Source organism: Mixophyes fleayi, chromosome 8 (assembly GCF_038048845.1).
Source record: "Mixophyes fleayi isolate aMixFle1 chromosome 8, aMixFle1.hap1, whole genome shotgun sequence".
Lineage (NCBI taxonomy): Eukaryota > Metazoa > Chordata > Amphibia > Anura > Limnodynastidae > Mixophyes > Mixophyes fleayi.
In genome coordinates, this window is record NC_134409.1 from 91,359,440 (window position 1) to 91,385,849 (window position 26,410).

The following is a 26,410-nucleotide window of genomic DNA, read 5'->3' on the forward strand; positions in this document are numbered from 1 at the left end:
AAATGATTATCGTTCCAAAGCATATCATATCGTTTGATTTGATTTTTAAACTGAACTAAAAATCTTCTCTAACGATGGAATGATGTCATTCCAATCCTGCAGTGTGTATGCACATCATGACCGGCAGTGTCCATAGATCTCTTCAGCCGATGGTTATGACAGATGAAGATAACAGATCTGAAGGTAAAAATTGTATAAATTGTGTAAATTGTATATAATGTGTTTAGTGTGTACACGTGAATCGGCATGCTGATCGGGACTTCTTTTTTTTTCAGTTGTTGGTAAAATAATTAACTATATCACATTGGGAGAAATTTTCAGTAGTGTGTATCCAACCTTAGCTTGTTTTTTTTAGCAGGATGGGGGTAATCAGAAAGATAACAGAGGGCTGGGATTAGCCTGAGGTAGCATAAACGCTGAGGGGGAAGGTAGAAGAAAGTACCAGTATAGCAAGAGTTAACTTCACTGGGGGGCAGGGGTCAGCCAATCAGCAGGGACATGGGGGGCAGGATTACAGAAATGTAGTGGGGGAAGCAGGATAAGGTACAGATACCAGCAGTCAGCTTCCCCTTTCATTGTCTGGAGAGTTTTCCCACCCACCCAGGGTTTTTTCTTTTTTATGGTTCCTAGTGTTGGGTCAGTTGAGTGAAATTTTCACAAATAAAGTTTGGTAGTGGTGGTAAGCAGCCCACTCAGCGGACAATTGGTCACATTCAAGACGTGGATGGACTCTCCCCTAAAGGGATTGGGCAATTAGTGAGAATAACCCTTCGGGGGTTATGGGGCTCCGCTTAGGCGGGGGTGCCTCAGCTGTACCCAATCTATTAGGGCGGGGATTATAGCGCATGGGTGTGACCTAGGGGCTGATTGGTCTGCTTATATTTCCCACCTCTTCTCAATATATTGATAATCTCAATAAATTGCTGAACTTTAATTTTAGCCAAAGCAAGTCTCCGTGTCTTTATTTCTTAGTGGTAGATTAACTCTGTCAGTAACAATGTAAAGGTAAAATGTCACCCGTTAAGCGGATTAAAAGTTTTGTCCACTTCCTGTGGTAAGAAGCATCAACTCTACTGTCCATTCTACTTGACTTGGTACTAGAGACTTTTTTTTTTAAGCTTGCCTTTCACACAGAAACTATTTGTTATTTATTATTTGTATATTTCAGCTATAATTCTTCCTTTAGCATGATACATGTAAAAGACAGACTCACCATTTCAATACTCTTGAGCAAGTATATTTACTGTAGACATTTTGAGTGTGTTTAATCCAATAATCATTTTGCAAGTGTCAAATTCACTCAAACCCATACATTAATTGCAAGTGTCTTTTAGCTATACAAATACGGCAGTCTGTTGTCATAAAAGCATATGCATAGTTCAACTACAACAATGTCTTAATGAGTTTAATGTAGAAAATACATTAAGTTTTTTGGAGAAATGTAAATACATAGTATTGGTATGTAAGCATGTGCTTTAACATATTTTCACACAATGTTGGTGGGAAAGTCCACTTGCCATTGTTTTCATATAGTCAGCATCAACTGTACTTTTAAGACTATGTATAGCTAAATAACATAGTAGCTTATATAACTGTATACATAATAATAGACACAGTATACACTCAAAACAATAGCAAGTGATTTCAAAGTTAATTTATTGAAAAAAAATGTGGCATAGACATTCAAACTTTACATAGTAATACCCTTGCTCTATTAAATAGGAGGAGCAATAGGAGCCCAAAATATTTAGGTCCTACTGGGACCGTAACTGCTCTGCCCTCTATTGGTGAGAACCTTCATGACTTATGCCAATGTGTAGCTTTCTACATAACATTTCTAGATAAGCCTTCATGACTTATTCCAATGTGTAGCTTTCTACATAACATTTCTAGATAAGCCTGGAAGCTTCAATATCATTACTGATGAAAAACAAACAATAAATAAACATAGGGCCTGAGTCATTAAGGAGCGTATCTCCTTTTTTTTTTTTCTGCATACCATCCGCACATTCATTCTACGTATGTCCAGAATCGGACTATATACGTCAAGGAATGCAGCGGTGCCCAAGTCATCTTGGAGTGCAAAAGACACTACACCCTTTGATTTCAGGGTAGGAACGTGGTGTGGGAATGGCGGATGCACGTAGGCAATGTACAGTAAGTGTGTTCACGAGCAGCAACGTCCAAGTCATGTTCAGGCTACACTGAAATACACTGGTTTTCTGCCATATCTCTTGCTCCAGCTACAGGACTAGTCTAAGTCCTGAATACTAGTGATGACAGCTGAGTATGTATGCTAAAACAATGTGTGCAATCAGGAGCAACTGTAAAAAATGTATGTTATGTACACAAAAAGAACAGCCTAATTGTTTTTTCATTAAAAAAATGCAATAAAAGGTTTTTTTTGTTTTTTAATTTACATGTTTTCTCATTAGTGCTTATTCATTCTTTTGGGAATTTATATTCTACATAGGTATTGTACGAATCCTGCAGTGTTGTGTCTAGTACAGCAGAGTAAACCTATACCACACATATCTTCTGATCCGTTCCTAGATGACTTTAGAAGTATGGATAACGGACTTACGGGTGTTCTAAAACAAACATCCATTGTGCTCAATATGCGTGATTTAATGGATGGAAGAGTGGAGCAGAGGAGACATCCTGGCATACATTTTACATCTGGTCCTAATGACATTGGCCACTGAGAGCTAATACAGTATTTTGTTTTTCTTATTCTAAATTCAATAAAAAAAAATACTGAATAGCAGTGTATTTGAGCCACTTTTAGTTAGTTGGTAATGAACTACACTGCTTTGAAAATCTGTTTTTTTTCAGTTATTAAAGGCTTAGATTGTAAGGATAACTAGGGGTACACGTTCCTCATTTCTTTTCTTGCCTTCCTCTAATTGTCATTTTAAACAGCAAGTTGTCATATCTCCCACAGTGGTAAATATCTATACAGTATCTCAACTATTATATTAGCCCCATCACCTACTTCTCCTTTCCTCCCAAACAATGTCTGTTCTTCTCACATCAAGGCTTTTTAAATATGTTTTATGCTGTACCCTTATTGTGATGTTTAAAGGTATTTCAATGTAAAATGTAACAGTTTTCCCCATCCTTCAAACACACAATTTAAAAGGTACAGTATATTCTTAAACTTTTTTTTAGGAGCTTTTGATATTAAAGTTACTGTGAATATAGACTTATCTAAATCAAGATTTGTTACTTGAATCTTAAAAAATGGATGTTCTTATTGCAACATAAAATTAAACACATAGGGGGGTATTCAATTGACGGCGGGATCGCCGAAAATCCTGCGCTCGAAAAATATTACCGTTAATACGGTAATCCTGTGCGTAAAAACAGTTAATACGGTAATTTACTCGCTGGATTTCAGCTCGCAACTCAGGGAGCTGTACTGCTGTATTGAACTCTCATTAGCTTTAGTTCAGTAGGAAGTACAACTTTTGTGCTGTCTAACTATTAACAGAAGTTTTACTTCCTCTGTATGATCCCAGTTCATTGTGATGAGCTCTGATCACTGCATGACCAAGATACATAGAGCCAAGCCATGCCTCACAAGTGGAATCATATGAGTTGGTAGGTATGTAAAAAGTTATAAAAAGCATATAGAACATCAATGCTTTTGAAGGCTTTGAGATTTATCACAATTAATCAATTAATTTCAAAATGGAGTTATATCTTCTAATGTGGTCATGCATTTAAAGAAAATGGCTCGGTCATGGAATTTATTGGGATAAAAAATTACTTGAGCTTGAACGCTGTCAAAGATGATCTGCACTCAATTACAAATTATACCCCCATTACCACTTTAATTAAAATCAAATTTTGCTGCATTGCACTGTAAGGTGAAGAACTTTATTAGGCCAAGCACTTATTTGTTATAATGTTGACTCTTTTTTGTTCTCATGATAGGGGTGTTATATCACAAATTAATGGGTGCACAACTATGTATACTTGATATATAGGAGACCGCACCTCTAAACTGGACAAGATAAAATAGTTATTTTGATTTTACAATATGAAGTAAATCTAAAAATAAACACATAAGGTAGGCGCAAGAGTAGCATAGCTATGTATTGAGGATGCAAATGGATTATCTTAATTTACTTGTCATTTGGTCTGCATCGGCAATTTCTTTATTCAGGTACAATCAAAAAAGGCTCAGAGGTTGTTGGGTGGGTGACAGGCACATGAGGGAGTGCTCAGTTATCAACTTAAGGCACACTTATATCCAGAACACCGTAAATTTTAAAAACATCATTTTATATAATATGCAGAATTGACAGCTTATGAACATTACACTTAGCATTAAGAACAAGTGGTACTAAGTACAGAAACTGAATATCACACTCATCATACCTCCACACCTCCAAATATTCAAGTTTTCTGAACCGGCACGCAGCTATGCCCCCTCCGGAAAGGCTTCCGAAGAGCTAGGCCACCCCTTTTCCCTAAAAAAATGATAGTATCCTGTGCAGTAAATGGGGAAATCAATTCCCCTTTCCTCATACCATCACTAAACCCCCGTGTTTCACAGTGTAATCATGACAATCCCCTTTACTCTCACAATTAAACTTTAAATCACAATGCTTAGTTTCCCATAATTCACATTGCTAATACACTCATTGGTTAACCCTATTTTACACCCAAAATCAAGATTTTATGGGGAAAGCAAACTTCAGCTCTCACATGATACACTGAGTACTCTACAGTTTCTACCATATCATGCTATCACTGTGCTCTTCGCTCATATCATGCCATCGCTATTCACCCCAAATTAATAAATAATAGTGCCCTCTCACTGTATCTCATGCTTCACTGTGACAGTGCTCCCTACATGCCATTATTGTGCCAGAAGCACCATCACATGCCAGAAACCATGTCAGATGCCCCTCACATGCCACTACCGTTACACCCACTGACACAGTTGGCTGTGTGTCCACTGCTGTCCTCAGTGGTTGCTAGGCTTGTAATGGTTTTGATCAGTGGAACGTCTGTATTCACAACCAGCTTTCTCCTGTGCATTAGCATGTGCCCTAACATGACAGTGTAGAAGATGCCAGTAAGGTGAAGTTACCATACTATTTGCACCTATCCCAAATATGAGCAACTTCTTGTATGATGAACTTGTGCGCTATTTCCGATGGCCCTACACTTACCTGGGTATGGTAAGCCACAGAATTAACCATATTTATAGAACTTCTTTCTTCAGACACCATGTTTTCAGACAATCTGGTAGTCACCTACTGTGTTAGTTCCTTTCTAGTCTTACCATCAATTTAGACCCTATTGGTGGTATTCAATTGTCAGCAAGTTTTTTTTTTTACCACGTTAGGTCATTTAACGCTGTTTTTTATCATTTTTGAGCGGGTTAACTTTACCCGTGATTCAATTCCATTTGTAACGCTCAGTTTTTTTTCATGAGACGCTCTTCTCGCCCTCCAGTAGAAGGTCTATAGAAAGTATACGGTGTGCGAGAGGCAGCCGGGTTAAAAGCTATTCAATTGTTTTTTAACGAGACAGGTTAAAACAGGAAAATATGCTGTTTTATCTCGCACCTCTTTGGGGTGTGTTAAAATTAAAAAACCTCTGAAAAGTATTTGAAATCAGGTAGTAATGTTGAAAAAAAGTTAAACTTATGTTTATCACTAATGCCTAACTTGTGTAAGTTGATTTTCTTGTGAAAAAAATAATTAAATTAAATAAACATTAAATAAATAAAATCTCTAATTAATTATATGTATGTATGTTTTTGGTACAAATATGAATGTAGTAATGTGTTTTGACATGGTATAGATGATTGTATGGTAAAAAATAGTTCAATTAAAAAATATGCTAAATAAAGTACTGTAATGTATATATTATCAATGTGTAATGCAATCTAATGTATGGAAATGTATGCAAAACCTTTTTTTCGTGTTATACATGACCGCGTTAAAACTCCCCTTAACGCCCCTAAAATCTTGCAAACACAATTTTTAAGGCGCAGGGGCAGCGTTCCCTCTTTTTCAATTGAATTGCACAAGTTTTCCCGCTGCACTAACTCAAAACGGTCGCTATTGCCGTCAAAAACCTGCGGAAGATTTTTTTTTGTTTTTTTTACACTGCAGGGAAAAAAAACTCGCTGACAATTGAATTCCCCCCTATGATATTATAATTTAGTTTTTCTGTGGGTAGGGTTTGTTTTATTGTACGTACTTGTGACAAATATATTCTTACGTAATCTTGATTATTCTAGTATTTAACAGCTTTTGGTCTTTAATCATATTTTATGTAAAAAAATTATTTACATTTTCATAGTGTTATTACTTCTAAAATAAAAATACATTGGCAAAAAAGGTGTGTTCATCATATCCCACTGGAGTTGTCAAACAGACTGCTGCCTTTATTTCAGAATTTTCTGGGTTGGGTGCAATTCACATTTCTAATAGTTTCTGCAAGATTCCATTAATCATCACACATTAAAGTACATAATCTGACAGTGCAATACAGTATGACAAATGTTGATGGCAGGACACAAATACTTTCATCCTATTGGCTGTTTCATTCCGTTTCATTCTACTGTCTGTTTCATCCTATTGGCTATGATTTACTAACTAGTCATTAGCTAAAAATTTTGTCTTTACTGAGGTGACAATGTCAAACAAAGGTGGATGTCAAACAAAAATGAGGGCTATATCTTTTTTGACATATATACAAATGTATGCTGGTCGTTTTAGTGGACTTAGAGGTGATGTGTTTTAGAACTGCTATTTGTATGGTTCAATACGGTAACATGATTGCCTCTGGCAACACCAGTGCAGCTGCTCCAATTACTTCTATAAGATACTTTTAAGAAACTGGGTGCACAGGAAATAGGTACTATAGCTCAGATTTTGTTGTTTTGCAGCAGAACAGACCGCTTCCCTTAGTTATTGCACTACAATCTTTAAGTTTCGCTTTTGTTTTACTATTTTGCAGAACGCCAAAGTGTATTAGAATTTATAGTCTATTGATAGAGCAGTGGCAATCACAGTCACTTCATCATGCTGTGTGGTGTGGTTTGGGTAGGACTCGAAACCCTTAAGTCCAAATTCTGCCAGCGAAATCTGAAACATTTTTGCAGTCAAATTTGGAATGTGATGAATATTCAGCCGAACACTTTTGAAAATTTGGTTCCTCTCTAGTTATAGCACCAGTTTTTATAAATGTCCCTAAATATCTGTTGATTTACATTTTTTTTCTATATAACTTCTTAGAAAAAAATGCATGAATCTTTTTGCCATAGTAACTTCTTTTCTGGGCATGCCAAAAGCGTTATTTAAAAAAAAAAGCCATATTACACGTATCGTATAGACAGGTGCAAGAAAAATACATTTACATAAATTAAGGAATTCATAAAAAGTACAATGAAATGTAATTCAGAGAGGTTTGAGAACAAGATATTGCAGTTTGTTAAGATGTGAAGTGGCAGGCTCGGAATCACTTATGATCATAGCACAGGTGGCTGATATAGGTCAATGAAGGATAGATGAAACACAAGCTGACATTATGTAGCAGGTAATAAAAAAGACTGGAGAGGCCAAGCAGTGATCAAATGAAAAGGGCCACAGATTTAAACATGTAATGATACATTATTTTATTATTTTATATTGTGTATTTAATATGTGTGCATTACTGCACATTACATTTAGATTTTATTTTAATAATGTTTTTTAAAGTTTAAGTATTTGAGTAAACACTGGGGCTCACATAATGTTGCTTTATGGACAGTGCACTTAACAAGTGAGCCACAGTTGTCCTCATAGAGACGTTCCTGTTCCACAATTATTTTGAATACCTTTAAGCTGGTCACACATGCAGACATTCTGCTGTTCAACCAAAGATTTATGTGGCCAAACTGTACAAGATCTGGCCGTTCAGTGTTACTGGTGAGAACATGATCACACATATAGGCCAATGGTGTCACCTTTTAAACATAGGAGGTGGAAATATGTGATTGCAAATCAAATCACACATACACACACTGTAAGTTCAGGGCCACACATGCGATATATTAAAGTGTATATGCCCGGCATTACTAAATAACCTGGCATCAATGTGTATCATCATCATAACATCAATATCAATACACTGGACCATACTCGGAATGCACACTAAGACACGTTAAAAAAAGCACATGCGCTTTGGATCCGTGTACGTATGTAAGTATGTATCATTCTACAGGTTTCCTAGCTGACTCTGCTTTGCGACTTCTGATTTAACATGTCTTGACGGTAGGATGTCTCCTGTATAAAATACGTATGTCTCGCTGCACTGTTGAATTTGACTTTGCAGAAACAGCTGGTGACAAAAGCCTGCACAGTCCAGCTCCTAAAATATAAATCTCTGACAGCTGTGGAGCAGCATGCAGGATAAATGAATATGATTCCTTGTCAGTCGGAATGACCTTCGCTTCCTCTCTATATGAACACTGCATTTTGTCTACATTGTGAGATCCGGGGGAATGAAGTCAGATTGTGTGAGCAAAACCAAGATTAATGCTTGAATCAAGGAAGATTACATTCTGTTAACAAGGGAACAGGATAAAATATCCACTTGTCTTTGAGCTGGCACTTCATTATATGCCAAGCAGTCACTAGAATCCATTCTGAGTACCCCTTTTCAACTTGATGTACAAGTGTAAGGGACCTATATATCAAAATGACACTTATAGTGGCTGCTTGCTAGCACATGACTGCAATCACCAATTACTGTTGGGGGGACTCTCTTATAATGAGGCATTGTCATTGTCCCTCATTAGTGTAAATGGCATATATTCTGTTGGATTACTTGTTGCCTGACCATGCTTGTTCCTGGATATTTCTTGTCTGCTGCCCGTCTCAACCCTTCCCTTTGTTTCTGGACCTTCCTTGCTTGCTGCCCACTCTGACCTTCTAGCTTGACCTTGGAATTCCTGTTTACTGCCTGCCTTTGATCATTTGCATCAGTACTAGTTATTTTGTGTATAACGTCTAGTGTACTACTACTACTGCCAGCGTCCATATTCCATCGCTACCTGGTTTCTAAGATAAACTCTTACTACTCTGAGTACAAGACCTGGGGGCATCTGACTACCTGTGAGCATTGCTCTCTACCGGAAAAGTGTCTTGCACTAGTTGAATACCACCCTAGTTCTAAGAGTTTATCTTGGGGGTGCTGTGGAATTAGTGGCGCTATATAAATAGCTGATTATGATGATGATGGTGATGATGATGATGAATGGAAGAAAAATGGCAAGCATGACAATGAAATAATCTGGAACATGTTCCAAAAGGTGCGCCCCTCCCCCCCTCCCCCCCCATCTCACTGGGTTTTTCGCCCACTGATAAAATGGTCCCTCACTCTTAAATTTAGACTTTTATAACCCAGCATATTTTTAGGAAATGTGAAAATTATTTTTGCTGCCACAAACCTTTTGATATATCACAATGTCTGTGATTCAGCATGTGTCCAATTTTGTTGTAGGCACTCTTCAATATAAAATTACTATTTATCTAGGCGACTCTCTTTATCCCTGCAAACATTCTAATCCTTTACTATATTACAGAAGTTTTAACCGCTTACCCTGAGTAAGACTGCTAATATTATATTCTGTTGTGATGTTCAAATAGTGTTACAGTAAACAGTTAACTTTGTTAAATCTCTAATATATGCCAAACTAAGGGGAAATTCTCTCAATCAAAAAGCATAATAAGTTATTTACTGACATGATTAGGTGAATGCAGGAAATAGTAAACAAATTCAATAAATAATATAAAATGTGTACAGGTAGGATGTAAAGCAAGGATAGTGGTAGTGACAGTTTCAATTTCGACTATTCCAGAAAGTTAGCTTAATAGATGTCCCTCAATAAGAGTTTGTGAAGTAATGCAACAGCAAACATTAATTAAGTTCTCTTAGAAGACAATCTGAGATGTGTATTTAGGTTCCAAAAAGGGTATCAGTGCAGATAAACTGTCTTTTTACAAGATATACATCCAACATAAACGTGTAAAAAATGTAAACATTTTGATTATGTCATGTCAATCCAGATATCAAAATGCCAACTCACTGGATACTGAAAAAGTAACTGCATATAACAGTACCAGTGTATTTTAATATATGAAGCGTTTTGTGTTGAAGTGTCAAGATGTATACTCCTCACTGTTCTCTCTGCATTTTATTCCACTGGGGGTGTTCCAGTTTGCCAAATTGACATATGTTTTAAATGAAGATAGAATTTAAACTTGTATAGTAAATGTTATATATTTAAATAACAATAGTTAAAAAATCATTCAAAACAAATAGTCTGCAAATTTGATAGATTAAAAGGGGGATTGCTATTGGGCAAATATACCCAGCAGCCTTGTAAAATTATAAGGGATTATGTGATTAGTAACTACTGAGGAATTCTCAAGCATGCATGAACAAAAAGTGACTTGAAATTACCATTTGACAATAGGAATACATTAAGGAAAATTAGCTACAATGAGTTTATTTCTAACAACACAATATATCAAGTTCTTAACTGATAAGAACAGCCGATAATATGATACAGAACTGCAACTGGAAGATAAGTAAAAAATAGAAGTAGACCATTGTGTACCAGATGATATGGATCATGCTTAGAGGACATGTTTATTATTCTGACTGTTTTACCTTGCAGATGTCTTTGGTGCTTGGCATAAGACTCATCAACACTATGTAAACTATTAGCAGTCAGCTGTATCCATGTTGTCATTACGGAGATCATTGCGCTCTATGGTAAATTTATCTACTGTACTCACTGAGATTCAGGAAGCACCTGGAATGCAGCAGGTGTCCTGCTCTTCAGCAACTACATAGGACATGTTAACCATAGCAATCAATTATCTATGTAAAAGTAGACATTTTATCCATGGATATCAGAGGTAGAACATTTTTTTTTCTGCTGCAGATGAGATATTATGGATATGTACAGTTACATAAGTTTATGTGCAATTAAATCCAGAATGGGTTAGAAAATATGTATGTTTGTGCAACAAAAACTGTAATGTTCTTGACTCTGCACCCAAATGCTAATACAGTATTCAGTTTCCTGTACTACACAGAATTTCAATTGGCTTACAGAGTTCAGTCATTGAAAGAAAACAAATGCTGTCCACAATAGACAGCAACTTATCAGTAGGCAATAGGCATTATTGTCCACTGGACAATCATTGAATTGGGACTGCTATCCACTGGGCCACCAGAAAATGGAATTCGCTGTCCACTGAGCCACCAGGTAATTGCCTCTGTTTTACATTGGGCCTCCAGGAAACATTGAAGTCTCTACAGTCTGTGCTTTCTTTGTGGACAGTCAAAAGCAGGAGGACATTGATCTCAGTCCCTACCACATGGGTAGAGGAGTGTTGAGCATAGCTTAGTAGCTGGGAATGCATATAAAAGTGACCGAGAGACAAAGGCGCTGATCAGGTATGCTGGTGAGGAGTGTGTAGTTTGCAGTGTGGACCCTCTGGTATTTTCGCATATTTTCTTTTATTTTGTGCACTGTGTATTTTTTATTATTAATAATAATAATAATAATAATAATAATAATAATAATAAAAAAAAAGTGTGTGTCTTTCACCCACTATTTGCTTTTGTGATTTAATAAAACCATCTCAGTGCTGGGACCTCCAGTCATAGAGCTGACCTACTGGCAGTTAGCTGCCAGTACGAATAGATCTAAACATTATCCTGGTATCGACACAGCACAATTCTATGGGAGGATACATACCTGTGTATTTGCATAGGACCTTCTGTCTGCTGTAATTATTCTGCACATTGGATGCTACATGTGACCAGTAAATGCTGCCAAGAACTTGGAACTAGTGACAGTTCTGCAAGACATGCCATTTTCTTCACATCCTCAGTTCAGGATAAAGGTGCTCCTTCCGAGCTGTGCTATCTATCTTTATTTCTATATTTGTTTATATTGGAACTGTTTAACTCTATACAGTATGTCATTAATTGTAAGGTCATGTAGGAGGAGAGAGGAAGATTGGAAAATGTAGAAAAAAATGCTCTGAAACTCTAGTTCATATTTCAGCACCAGTGATGAGCATATAACATTACTTGATCCACTGGAAGCCTTCATCACACTCAAACTAGAGCTGCTTTGTTGTACTTTTGTGGGCTGTATAAACACCTACACCGGAATATTCACAACAGCTTAGGACCTTTGGTGACAGAGCTGTAGCTTAAATTTTTAGTGCGTGGCTGCCCCCCAGCCCTCAGTTTTAACCAGATGAACCTAAAATATTAACTGCTTCCCCTTTAGCATTGCACCCTGGGCGATCACCTCTATCACATAGCCCTAGTTACGGACCTGTTTGGTGAAAACCCAGGATAAATACAAAACCCTCTTATCCTTGTAGAATTATTTCTAATCTACCCATGTACTGTAGCTTTCCATTTTAAAGGATCACTTAACTGAAATGCAATTTACTTTATATAAAAAGAGTCCTAATTTATTCAAAGTTGTATATGAAATATTTTGGTGAGCTTATTAGAAGTTAAGTAATATCACAATGGAGAAAAACATTTTTTCCCAATGAGTACACCAGAGTTCCTACGTGCCGCCAACACATGGTCCCAACACATGGTTTTAACCAGATTCACCAACATGTCCGCTAATGATCTTATTGATCACAATCAGTTAGTCATCAGGCTCGTTTTAATACCACATACACTGCAATATAGGACTAATTGCTCAATATCACTGTCAATATCGCAACGTATGAGGCTGGAATTTCAGTCTGCCCAAAATGATGATGAGATTTTACAGTGAAGTAGATAACAGAGTTACATACAATATAAGGTATAGTAACTTTTGTCAAGGTATAAAACTTTAATCATATGTATTTTTAAGTGTCGTAATAATTATCTTATTGGACAAATTTTAAAGTTTGATTCTATTTTTTAAGGCTATTCTGACTTTTCTATATTTTCTATATTCATTGTCAGCAAAAATGTTATTGTGTCATAAGCTTTTTCACAATTATTTCAAACAGTCATTTTTAACACAGTTACAACTTTTTCAGAATGAATGCCGATACATTACAAAGTGGAATTTTCAGAGTTGCTAAAATGCAATGAAATGTTTCTAATGACCCCTATATTTGCAGGTAGGCTTTTCTTCTACACCCTTTTATCACATGAAATAAAGAAAAAGAGTACTGTAGCAGTCACAATAATACTGACTGTTTACAGAATTTTACTTGTAAGACTAAGTAAATGTGGTTTTCCTTGACCATCTAGCTTTCATGCTATTTTCAACAAAAAACAGACTCCTGCACTCTGTTATCATTTCTATACTCAGTATTCTGTTATATACTTGTTCCCAATAAGTTGTTTATTGAAAATAAGTAAAAAAAAACAGGAGCTAGGAACACTGGTGCTACCAAATGAACACTGCATTAGTATATAATGTGTCCTGTTACAGTATAACCATTTAAACTAACATGAACGTTTTAATATGGTAAAAACAGCCCTCCACCTATATGTAAACATTGTGGTTTGGGGAAATACCACCCCCCAGCCGCAACAAAAGTGGAAAGGTCAATGTGTAGCTTACCTTATCAGCCATAATCATTGAAGATCCACCATGAATGCCTAGGATGGGAGTGAGTGTCTGGGCAGAAATGAAGTCCAATATTTGGGCAATAGCCTCCTGGTCAGTGTCATCACCAAATACAACCCCCTGCACCTTCTTGTCAGACATGAGGTCGCAGATACGTGTGATGATACTCTTCGGATCAGATTCATTCATTTTAACATGAGTAACTCTTGGTGTCACTGAGAGATTATGGAAGTCATCTTTTTCGTGGACATCTTTGATGTCTACCTCGTCTGAGGTACCTACCAAAATTACTGCAATGTCCATAGTGGGTTTTTTCTGGGCATAACAACCCATGTAGAAAAGAATCAAGAGGCTGATTTTTAAGAAGAAGCAGGCTTCTGTAGGCCTCATCTTCAACTTTTACTCTCCCTGGAACACAAGAAAGTACAAACAATCAGTATTACAGCACATACTAATTAATGTATCTTACCATTAGCTATATATTCAAACACACAATATTTGGCCTAGTCTGGATGATCTCATGTGATCTGTCTTTAAGAATCCTGCACTGCAAAATGACAATTGTTTTGTAACTAATATTCAGGAGTAGCTGAAACCCTGTGAGATCTTTAATAAAATGTAGAACTTAAAATGAACACAGGTAAAGCCTTTAATGAGAATGAGAAAAGACTTAAATATTGAACTAATCGTTTCACTGCACATACATGGCCTCATTTAGATATAGGAGACAATCCAGTTAAATACTGTTAAAAATAGTTGGATAAATCATATTATTATGTAACGGGTAAAATGCCATTCTTGTTTTTGCATGTAAGCCTGCATTCTAGAATAGAGCTAGGACGCATCACCTTACCAACTCAAAATCTGTCCACATATTTTAAAATTGCCCTACCACACAAGATGGTGTTAGTACAAGGTACAAGATACAATATTTCATCTTCTAGCTGAATTTACTCTTAACTGTAAATGAGGACAATATAGTTGACATCCTGACTGCTACTGCAGGTTGATAACTACTATATTGTTGTAGTGAGCTTCTGTTATGTATCTAAGCTAAGTGATCACAGCAAACTTACTAGCAGTATATAGGTATAAAATCTCATGTGAGCATATCGCTAACATTTTTAGTAGTTATGAGGGGCAGGAGCAGCGAAAGCAGGTAAGCGTGGCAGGCGGGCTTACTGGGGGCCCTAACAGTCGACATGTGCCAAAAAGTGTTTTTTTTCAGTGCTGGGCCCCTTCATACTTACCATCCGAACCCCCACTCTGACCAGAGCAGGGGTCAGAATAGACGCAGGGGTATGGCAGAGCTGCAAGTGCAAAATCCAGCAGGGGGCGCTGGAGATGCCAACACCGACCATGGAGAGGGGCATATTTATGAACACTTTGCAATAGATTCTGGGAACCTCCCTAAAGGTGGGGGAGTAGAAGTAGTGGGTGGATCTACCCCAGAGGAAACACTGAACAGAAAAATTAGTAATGACTGTATCAGTGTGCTGGAGAGAGATGACCATTTTCTTGTAGGACTCCTCCACTGTAAAAAAGACAGACAAATGCGAGAAAGGGGCTGGTGGATAAAGGAGGTGAAAGAGAAAGTGTTTGGGAACTTCTCTGTGCGGCGCTAGATACACCAATGGGTGGAGCTAAATATGCCCCAAGGTCGGAACAGGACAAGCCCCTTTCGCGGCACAGGCACCTAGGTGTTACTCGCATGATCTCCCTGAAATAATTTTACAAATGTAGACAAGTATGATTTACATGATCTTGTCAATTAAAAAGCAGTATCTTCTAAACATGGTTAACAATTCTGTAAATCACTTACACTTTTTAATGTTAAGTAATGTCTGCCCAATACACATGTATTTTAATGATTATGCTAATAATAATTGAAAATGTATTTAAAATAAAAACCAATATGGGGGAAACTCTATGTCACTTTAATTGGTGTTACCTTTGTTTCGTTTTTTTTAGATCTGAAATAGTTGTGCACACCGAACAGTAAAGCAACCAAAACAGATCGGAGATATTTAATCAATTGTGGTATAATTTTCATGTAGTACTTTGCTGTTGTCCAGGGCCGTAACTAGGGCAGTGCGAGAGGGGCGACTGCCCAACGCTGAAGGGGGCACAGGTTGAACACAACACACTATTCAGTTACAGGACACAACTACTGAACATGATGACCAGTGGACATGAACATAGTAGAATTTCATTTATTCAGTTTTGAACTGCACAACATACAGGATAAAGAAATGGACAAATAATTGAAACTAGCAACCAGAATAGGAAAAACTGTATATTGTGATATAAAACATTTCAGTGAAAAATCTGAAATAAAAAAACTAGTACCATCCATGGAAATCAGGGTTATCTGGTAATTACAGGAACTATTCTGTATATTTATAACAAGCTCTGTACTTGCTCTTATTTTGCTTTTTGTTAAAGATCTACTGAAAGTGGTATTCCACAATGACCCATTAGAGTAAAACTTTTCTGGGTCTGAGTAGACAGATGCAAGATGCACATACAGTAAGCACTGCATCGTACAGTGCAAAGTATTCCTGATTTATAGGTTAAAAATATTTCATACAGTGTTACTATGGCACAATTGTAGCAGTTATCGCAGTGTATTCCAATTCCCATTTAGCATAATGGATCATTTCCTCAAGGACAAATGTGGTTTCTTGCAGCAAACATTTATTTGTTTGTTTACTGAAGGATTTAGTTATACCTAGCATGAATATTTATGCATGCATGGTGTTTATGAGTGGATAAGGGACAAAAGAAAAAAAAACTCTATAAATTTAAAATATAGTTTACAAGTCCACCAATGTTAATTTGCCAATTAGCAATGCCTTCCTAGCTTATTTCATGGTAGAGTTGATGCAGCAGAAAAAGTGTTGGAAGCAGTTTGTTAATATAATATTAATCTCATTTATATATTATTTCCACCTAATGATTATTAGTGGTAGTCTAAGGTCTAGCTAAGCATTCTAACAATGAAACACCTTCTATTATCGTATTAAATATTTTACACTTTAATATGCCTTCATTAAATATTTTACAGCATCACCACAGATAGGGAGCTGAGGAGCAAGAATTCACATTATACACATTTTATTTAAATGCATATAGAGCAACAGTGAGACATGAAAATATATGGCTTAGCAAAAACATAAAGATGACGACATATTTCAAGGTAGTGCGGAAATTGAGCCCTGCATAACACACTTGCGCACACTGCTCACATTTCTATCACTGATTCATTCCTATTTTTCCATTTAGTTATCAGCACCAGCCCTAGATGAATGGACCTAAAACAGAATTCAGTTCTGGCCTTTAGTGATATAGTGCCTAAATGCCAGTGACCTGTGTGAAAAATGTATTTTATACCCGACAATAGCGCTGCTTCCAGGCACTATTGCATCTTCAGGAAAATGATCATCCACCCTTCCCCCGAGAACCACAGGAAAATTAACCATATCTATAGAAATGTTACATACAAAATATGTCCCAGTTCTTCATCTTACACAGCAACATTCAATATACTTTATCTTCTAGATGTAGATCTCCTCACCAAGCAGCACATTTTCTGGTGATAAAAAAAACTTCACAGGACTATTTATGATCTCAACCCTAGACTAATATTGTACTTTGAACACATGCACAGTTGTTACTAAGCTAACCAACCTGGATACATGTCCGAAGTTAATGTGAACTCCATTGTTCACATGAAAGCTGCATTACTAAATGAAAACTAAGGTGGCCCCTACCATGAGCTAGCTGCTAGATTCCAGGGACTGCTACAGTCAATGCAGCCATTTTACCCGGGGTTCTGCTGGTTCTGCAAAATAGAACCGGCAAATAAATAAAGATCACCAACTTTAAATGACTGAAGAAGGAAGTGTGAGGGGAAGGACCAACCACAAGCTGCAATCCTTTGATTGAGGCTTGTGATTGGTCCCCTGACCACAACACCCATGGTTTTCCTCTGGTACTGTCAGAGGAATGGAGCAGCCCCCAGGGCTCCGGAAAGGGAAGGGTACACCTAGGAAAATATTGTCCTAGGGGGTAAAGTAGCTTTAAGCTACACATGGAGAAAATATCACACAGCACATACTACCTGTTAAACACTAGAAATATTCATAGAAGAGGACTATCTTTAAGATATTATCTTAAAACTTAAGCTTTGATATAATGACAGAAACCACTGGAGGAGGGGTACAAGAACCATCCCAAAAACCAGAATGGTATAGTAATTGATCAAAAGCACATGAGCTCCACTACACTTTACTAAGCAAGACTGAAGTTGCGAACCAATCAACTACAGTAAATTATATTAATTGATTTAATCCAAACAAATAAACATACCCTGAATATTACCTACATTGTCAGATCACGTGTACACATTCCAAGCACAAAAGCTGTGTGTGTGTGACTACAAGGTGTTAGTCACTCTCACCACTCTGTTTAACATATATTTCATAAGCTACAGAAATTACCGAAGTTTCAATCCAAACAGCCCACAGCCTGCACCTGTTACAACCACCACCAAGGGTTACATTTTTAAAGGTGTCCTAAAGCACAGCATAAAGTATTTATCACAATAACTATCTGATTCTGCAGGCAAAAGGTAAATATTGTTAATACTCTAAACAAAGGCTTCTGAATTTCTTTTAGAACATTGTCTTATTCAATATTGCACTTCAATTGCAAAGTACAATGCTAATACATAAAATGGCATACAAATGACATATTTTTAAAATATGCAAATAGGTGACATTCAAATGAAAATCATAAATCACTAATAGTTGAGCACTTTACTCTGCTACTGGGGCATTATTTAAAAGGTGTCACATTAATCCGCAGGACAAACAGGGGAAGATAGAGCATTTTACAGAGACATAGAGAACCAGCAATCAAAGTACTGGACATATAAGGAGCATAAAACTGTACTGACAATGTAATATGCAAGGTACATAACAAATTATATAAGCAGCAAACAGGAGGCAAGATACATAGACACACATGTGGTTCAGGTGGGAGAAGACAAGAAGACAGGAGAAGTGAGGGTCCTGCTTATGAGAGCTTATAATCTAATGGTTTAACTAACTGATGGATGTTTTTACCATATTGGTTGTCCTCAGTAATTATAAGAATATTCTTATGTGCATAGTTCAGCCTTGTATCGGCAGGCTGAATCCAAGGACTTTCCCATGTGGACATAACTGTGCCATGTCTTGCCACAAAGTGTCTGAACCTCTCATCCTAGTGAATGACTTTCCATCTAGCTCAGAAGTGTTCATACTGATATCAAAGTTGGCAAATGCTCTGCTTCTCCCACTAACTGTGAGTCCAATTTACCATTAATATCCCACATTATACCCAAGAGTATCCCACACTTTAAATCCAGCAGTGATCCTACACATTGGATCATAAATTTAACTTGCTGAATCCTATAACTATTTTAAGCTGATGATATACTTGGCACACTAGGACAAGAAAGTAATCTGATGTCAGCCAATAACATTGAGGTAATCTTAAATTAATTAGAATATCCTTGCTCTCAATACCACATTTTGTTGCACCATATAAATAAGTATGTTACCTATGAAAAATAGATGCAAACTAGTTCTCATGTTACCTCTTTATGTAGACTAATTTGGAAATGTGCACAAACCCAAAACAACGCATGCATTGCTAAGAAATCATAACCATAAAAGTATGTTCGCTCCACATCTGTATTGAAGTGGTAGGTAGATAATACCATGCCAGATTACTTTACTGTAATTTATTTTAAAGTCTTTTAATGACTGATAAATACAAACTTAAGAGTCAAAGCAACAAAAAACAGTGAATTGAGATATTTTATGATGTCGACATTAAAGTCATCAAAATGATATTACCACAGCCTGCATTAAAACAGTGCATGGTGAGTGTGAATGTGCTACATACATGTTTATTAACCTTGACATTTTTTCTTTCAATCCACTTTATTCCCTCCTACTCTCTACACAGGACCCTGCAGGAGTTTATTTTATTTCCTGTCTTCACTTGTTACTTTCTCCCACTCCATGCACAGGAAAATGCAGAAAGAATGGAAGTCTGTGTGCTCTTGTACATTATTACCTCCCACTTACCAACACAGGGCACTGCGGGAACTTGGACTGAGTGTTTAGGATCCTTGGTGCCATTGTACATAATCAGTCTTATTGACTGTAAAAAATTACATTTCCAGTAAATAAGCTTCTAGCACATTAAAATGAACTCATGCTCTGATAAATAAACTGAAATAAACATTCAGGGCCTGATTAAGATAAGCAAAATGAACGTGCCTTAAAAACACACGTAATTCGGGCACTTGTCTGTATTCAACTAGAAGATCTGAAGAAGGTCGCTCTTTGAATACAGGTGTAGGCAGAAGCGTAACTAGGGAACTGTGGGCCCCAGTGCAGGAAAGCAGGAAGGAGGGAATCTGGGCCCACAGCTTGCTAGTTCCCATGCAGTGGGCCCCACTATCTCCATGGGCCATGGTGCACCACACCTGCTGCACCAATGATAGTTCCTCCACTGGGTGTAGGTACGCTCTGCATATAGAGCACCGGCCACATTGAGACACACACAATACACTATAGGATAAGTACAATACATGTGGAACATAAAGTCCCAACAGAATGCACAGAAAAAAAATTAAAGTGTTCAATTATTGTCACCTGTTAACAATATAATCATTAATAAGAAAAATCATTACAATGAAATTACTTATATTTTTGTTATCCGCCCCCCACTACGTAAAATACATTTATCAGGATGTTAGTAATGTCTACTGTATATAAAATGCATTTTTACAGTTGCAACTAATTGTATGTTCTAGCATACGCGACCATCATCACTATCAATTGGCACTTACACCCAACCTGTAGCTGGTGCAATTGATCGACTGAAAAACACGTAACTGCCCAAAGCTTGAATCGGACACTCCTGCAAGCGCTCGACCTGGTCTCGCCCTCACTGTACATTGATTATATGCATACGCCCAGTCCCCTCACCATTCCACCCGTGAAATCATAAGCTTCGGAAGTGTCCTTTGGACGTTCCTGCATTCAGAGGATGTTAATGTGCTCATTGGCGTACAGTCCTTTTCTGGATATGTGCAGTGCAATTTAAAGCAAAATACGGCATGTATCCGCATGTATGTTCCTTAAAGAATCAGACCCTCACTGTTTTTGTCAAAGATGGTGGTTGACTAAATGAATGAAACAAATGCTGCAAGTTTTCAAATACCACAAACAAATCTTACATTTGGCGTTTAGCAAAGTGCTAAAATGCTTTTTGCTTTGAGGCAAATTATAACTTCTGTCAAAAGTCAGACGTTTTTGCAACACTCATCTACCTAGACATGATGGGCCTGAGTCATTGAGCAGAGTACGGTAAAAAAAAAGGAGTACATTTCACCCTGCACAAACCATGTTACAAAGGGTGTAAATTAGTTTATTATTTTGCGCATGAAGAAAATACTGGCTTTTTAGTCATGTAGCAAACAAATACTTGATAACTTTATGTTTACAATGATATTTAAAGTTGATCTAGGACATGCCTTACCCCCACTATAAATCTGTCCCCACATTTTAAATTTACCTACCCCTCTAATGCAACATGGTTTTGTCCAGGTGCAAAGTTACTCCTATTTTTTTGCTTTGCTCTCCTAAATGACTCAGGCCTGAAGAAATGTAAGGAATTATCTATAATTTCTTGTCTAGGAACAGACAAGACTTCTTATCTAATAGACTGAAGTGACCCACCGATAGCTTCCTTCAAATTCTTGCATTAGCTTTTCTTTCACTATTTATTTGCTGTTTTATAAAAAATAAATAACCCTCATATTAATGAAAAACCATTAAATTATATTGCCATGCTATTTAGGATATTCTTTTAAATTATTTTTTTAATGCCGTATTATGCAGGAATCGCACGCATTAGCAACCTAGTGGTTTAATATGCTGAAAGCTTCAAAACCTGTATTTTCTTTTACTTGCAAGATTTTGTTATCTTGATGATACAATGACAGACTACTTTTTCCATCAAACCCAATTTTATTACAATATAAAAAGAAAGTATTTAGGGGACAAGACAGTTAGAGGTTCAGAAATAACTTATGCCTTCAGGACTGCCAGTGGAATTGAAGTAACTGCAAGGCAAATATTTTAAAATTATAATTTACCATACTTGAAATGAAATCTACCTCTAAATATGCATTGGGGAAGGGGGTTATTTAAGAATATGCAGTGACTCCATTTCATTTTCTGAGCCTCTTGCATACAGGGCCCTAATCTTCATTCATGAAAAGCTTTTCAGTATATTAGTACCGTCCGATCATACATAGTCAGGTCTCATTAGTATTCATTTTCCACTAATGTGCAACAGGCGGATTTAATTGTAGCAGACATTTCTCATGGCCCCGTGTTAACATAGTTAAACTAATAGAGGAAGCTCACCAGTCAATTAAAGGATTGGACACACAATTTAGCAGAGAACTGTCTCTGGTATCGTTACAAAATATTTTAAATCTCTCGCAAAATATTGATACCTGTAGCATCTCTCTTCGCATTCAAGACAAGAGACCTTCAACCACAGCAATATATAGCAAACATCTTTCCAAACATTTGAAAAATATTGTGTGAGCAGACCAAACCTTCCTGTTTCTGTGTACTATTTTAAAAGGTTATGACAGCCTTTATTTTGACCTAGTAGCCCATTCATCTCTTCATGGCACATGGCCAGTTTACTACTAGAATTACCTATAATATGTAAGCAAGTACCTGAATGAGGTCACCTTGAGGTAGATGAACACCCACTATGTGCACAGTAAGAGCCTCATTTTTATTCCAAATAATATAAATTGGTAATTTCTACCAATACTGTATAGCAGGGTTGTCCAACCCATGGCCCGCGGGCCGCATGCGGCCCAGCACGCCTGTAAATGTGGCCCAGAAGGAGTTTTGGTTGTGGCAAGGGGGCAGCACTGTTAATGAAAAAAAAAATCCTGCAAAAAAAAGAAAAGAAAATACTTACCTTGCGGTCACGTCAGCTGGTACTCCGGCTCCCTCCCTTGTCTCCTTCTCCATGCAGTGCTCGCAGTGAATGTCGGGCGTGATGTAGTCACGCCCAACATCCATTGCGGAGCGCAGCACAGAGGAGTCACCCGCGCGAGAAGAACAATCAGCAGCACAGAATTGGAGAAAAGAAGAGAAGAGGACAGGAGAACAAGCCATTTAAAAGGTAAGTTAAGGGGGATTTTTTTTTATTATTTCAAGGGACGCTGACCAGTGAATAAAAGTCACCTGGTCCTGGAGCATCATGGACCTTATCTCCCTGCTACATACTTCTACTTGTAATACTAATGGGACATTATATATTATTCTCTTTGGCCCATTATAAGTTGTTATCCCTTAACTAACATAGTGGTATAATTAGCAAAACAGGTCACAATTTGGGGTCACAGTGATGTATATGTCAGGTACCGCAGGCCTGGTCAGGGCACCCTGATATACAATGCCTGGCTTAAATGCACTTTATTGATATTGCATCGAAACAATACAAAAAGTGATTATAGTATAATAACTAGAGAGGATTTTTTGAACAGGGCGATTGAAAGGTAAGTATAGGGGGATTTGAACAAAAGTGATATATAGTGATATATATATAGATATATATAGATATATATAGATATAGAGATAGATAGAGATATATATATATATATATATATATATATATATATATATATGTGTGTTAACTATGTTTTCTATGGTTTTTTGGATGATCAGCTATCGTTATTGTATCTTATGTGCGGCCCAAACCAACTCGTCGCCTTCCAATGTGGCCCAGGGAAGCTAAAAGGTTGGACACCCCTGCTGTATAGCATACTAGTGTATATTCCAAAATAGTGTTACTGTCTGCATGGATCTAACAAACAGGCACTGGAAGAATAGATTGGCTCTGTATTGTAACTCTTGGCCACAATTTGTACTAAATGATATTCATATTTGTTTAATCTCCAACTTCCCAAGCATGGGCAGATATAGATTTTTCTGTTATGGGAAGGGGGGTGGGGGAGATTAGCAATTCTATCAATGTCGTGTCATAACTATGGAAGTGTAACTGGGGTAAGGTTGAAGTGATTGTAGAGGGAATTTAGAAGTGTTGGTGTGGAAGTGATAGGCCTGGGGCCTGGGGTTTTCATAGTGTACAACTAATTGTAGATGCATTTTAACCCTATAGCCTATAATATAAAACATATCAATAATGTAAGGCTATCTATCTTGGGTCCCCCACCTCTTTTATGTTTAATTACCTCATCTGTGTGTTCCTCTACCTCTCACTCATGTCCCATGTGTTATTTCACTGTTCTCTAATGTCTCCTGTGTTACTCCACCTTTCCCTAATGTCTCCTGTGTTACTCTACCTCTCACTCATGTCCCTTGTGTTACTCCACCTTTCTCTAATGTCTTCTGTGTTACTCTACCTTTCCCTAATGTCTCCTGTGTTACTCCACCTTTCCAAAATGTCTCCTGTGTTACTCCACCTCTCACTAATGCCCCTTGTGTTATTTCACCTTTCCCTAATGTCTCCTATGTTACTCCACCTTTCCCTAATGTATCCTGTGTTACTCCACCTCTCACTCATGTCCCTTGTGTTATTTCACTTTTCCCTAATGTCTCCTATGTTACTCCACCTTTTCCTAATGTCTCCTGTGTTACTCTACCTATCCCTATTGTCTTCTGTGTTACTCCACCTTTCCTTAATGTCTCCTGTGTTACTCCACCTTTCCTTAATGTCTCCTGTGTTCTAATGTCTCCTGTGTTACTCCACCTTTCCCTAATGTCTCCTGTGCTCCTCCACCTCTCACTCATGTCCCTTGTGTTATTTTACCGTTCTCTAATGTCTCCTATGTTACTCCACCTTTCCCTAATGTCTCCTGTGTTACTCCACTCATGTCCCTTGTGTTATTTCACCTTTCCCTAATGTCTCCTGTGTTAATCCACCTTTACCTAATGTCTCCTATGTTACTCCACCTTTCACTCATGTCCCTTGTGTTATTTCACCTCTCCCTAATGTCTCCTGTGTTACTCCACCTTTTTCTAATGTCTCCTGAGTTTCCACATCTTTCCTTTATCTCCTTTGTGCTCTTATGTATTCCCTGACATCTCTTTTGTATCTTCAGATTTCCATGTTTCCCTTATGTATCTTCACTTCACCCTTATGTCTTGCATGCATACTTTCTCCTTTCCCTTATCTGTTTTCTTGTTCTGTCCACTCTCCCCATGTGTCCCTATCGTCATTGCAGGTAACCCCCTCTCTTCATTTCTACCAGCTCTCCCTGTGACTCACCACCTGCTTTTTTTGCTCCTCCCTTACCGCCTCCTCTCTATCCCTGTTCCTGCTCCTATTTTTCCCTCTTACCCACCACAGACAAAATGGAGATTGTCACTCTCTCACTGATCCCTTTTAAAAGCCTTGGTTATCTTCCAACCTTTGACCTAGGGCCGGATTTAACGCTAGGCAACCTAGGCACCTGCCTAGGGCCTAGCGGCTCTCGGGGGCCCAGCTGGGGGGGACAAAAGGAAAAAAATAAAAAAAAATAAAAATTGCGCCCCCCCCCCGACTTGCGGCATACTCCTCCCACGACTCGTGCGGGGGGGGGGGTGCTGCGAGATAGGGGAGGGGGGGTCGGGTGTCGCGAGACGTGGGAAGGGCTAGTGTGGTGGCTGGTCTCCTCCCTCCCTCCTGTGTGTGGCCTGCTGTGTGTCACATGGGACGTGCACCACATGACAGGTGCCGTCCCATGTGTGAAGAAGATGAAGACTGCACAGCTCCTAGATGGAAAAAGGTAGGTTGAGGGAGAGGTAGGGTAGTATATTAATAGTGTGTGTGTGTGTGTGTATTATGTGTATGTGAGGGGCCACTGTCTATGTATTATGTGTGTGTGAGGGGCCACTGTCTGTGTGCATTATGTGTGTGTGTGAGGGGTCATTGTCTGTGTGTATTATGTGTGTGTGAGGGGCCACTGTCTGTGTGTAGTGTGTGTGTGTGTGAGGGGCCACTGTCTGTGTATTATGTGTGTGTGAGGGGCCACTGTCTGTGTGTAGTGTGTGTGTGTGTGTGTGTGTGTGTGTGAGGGGCCACTGTCTGTGTATTATGTGTGTGTGAGGGGCCACTGTCTGTGTGTATTATGTGTGTGTGAGGGGTCATTGTCTGTGTGTATTATGTGTGTGAGGGGCCACTGTCTGTGTGTATTGTGTGTGTGTGTGTGTGTGTGTGTGAGGGGCCACTGTCTGTGTGTATTATGTGTGTGTGAGGGGCTGTCTGTGTGTAATATGTGTTTGTGAGGGGTCATTGTCTGTGTGTATTATGTGTGTGTGAGGGGCCACTGTCTGTGTGTATTATGTGTGTGTCAGGGGCCACTCTCTGTGTGTATTATGTGTGTGTGAGGGGCCAGTGTATTTATATTATGTGTGTGTTTGTGAGGGGCCAGTGTATTTATATTATGTGTGTGTTTGTGAGGGGCCAGTGTATTTATATTATGTGTGTGGGGCCACTGTCTGTGTGTATTATGTGTGTGTCAGGGACCACTGTCTGTGTGTATTATGTGTGTGAGGGGCCAGTGTATTTATATTATGTGTGTGTTTGTGAGGGGCCAGTGTATTTATACTATGTGTGTGTGAGGGGCTGTTTGTGGGGGGGAAATAGGTTTATTTTTTAAATGATAACACTATTAATTTA

At 38.0% G+C, this 26,410-nt stretch overlaps 1 protein-coding gene across 1 annotated transcript in view; it reads right to left on the reverse strand.

The window, feature by feature from the left end:
- GRIN2B (glutamate ionotropic receptor NMDA type subunit 2B) overlaps positions 1-26,410 on the reverse strand; it is a 474,891-nt gene that overhangs the window by 329,854 nt on the left and 118,627 nt on the right. Inside the window, exon 3 of the mRNA XM_075182877.1 lies at positions 13,625-14,038. Coding sequence (XP_075038978.1) covers positions 13,625-14,020 — 396 coding nt within the window. The 5' untranslated portion in view covers positions 14,021-14,038. The remainder of the gene's footprint in view (positions 1-13,624; positions 14,039-26,410) is intronic.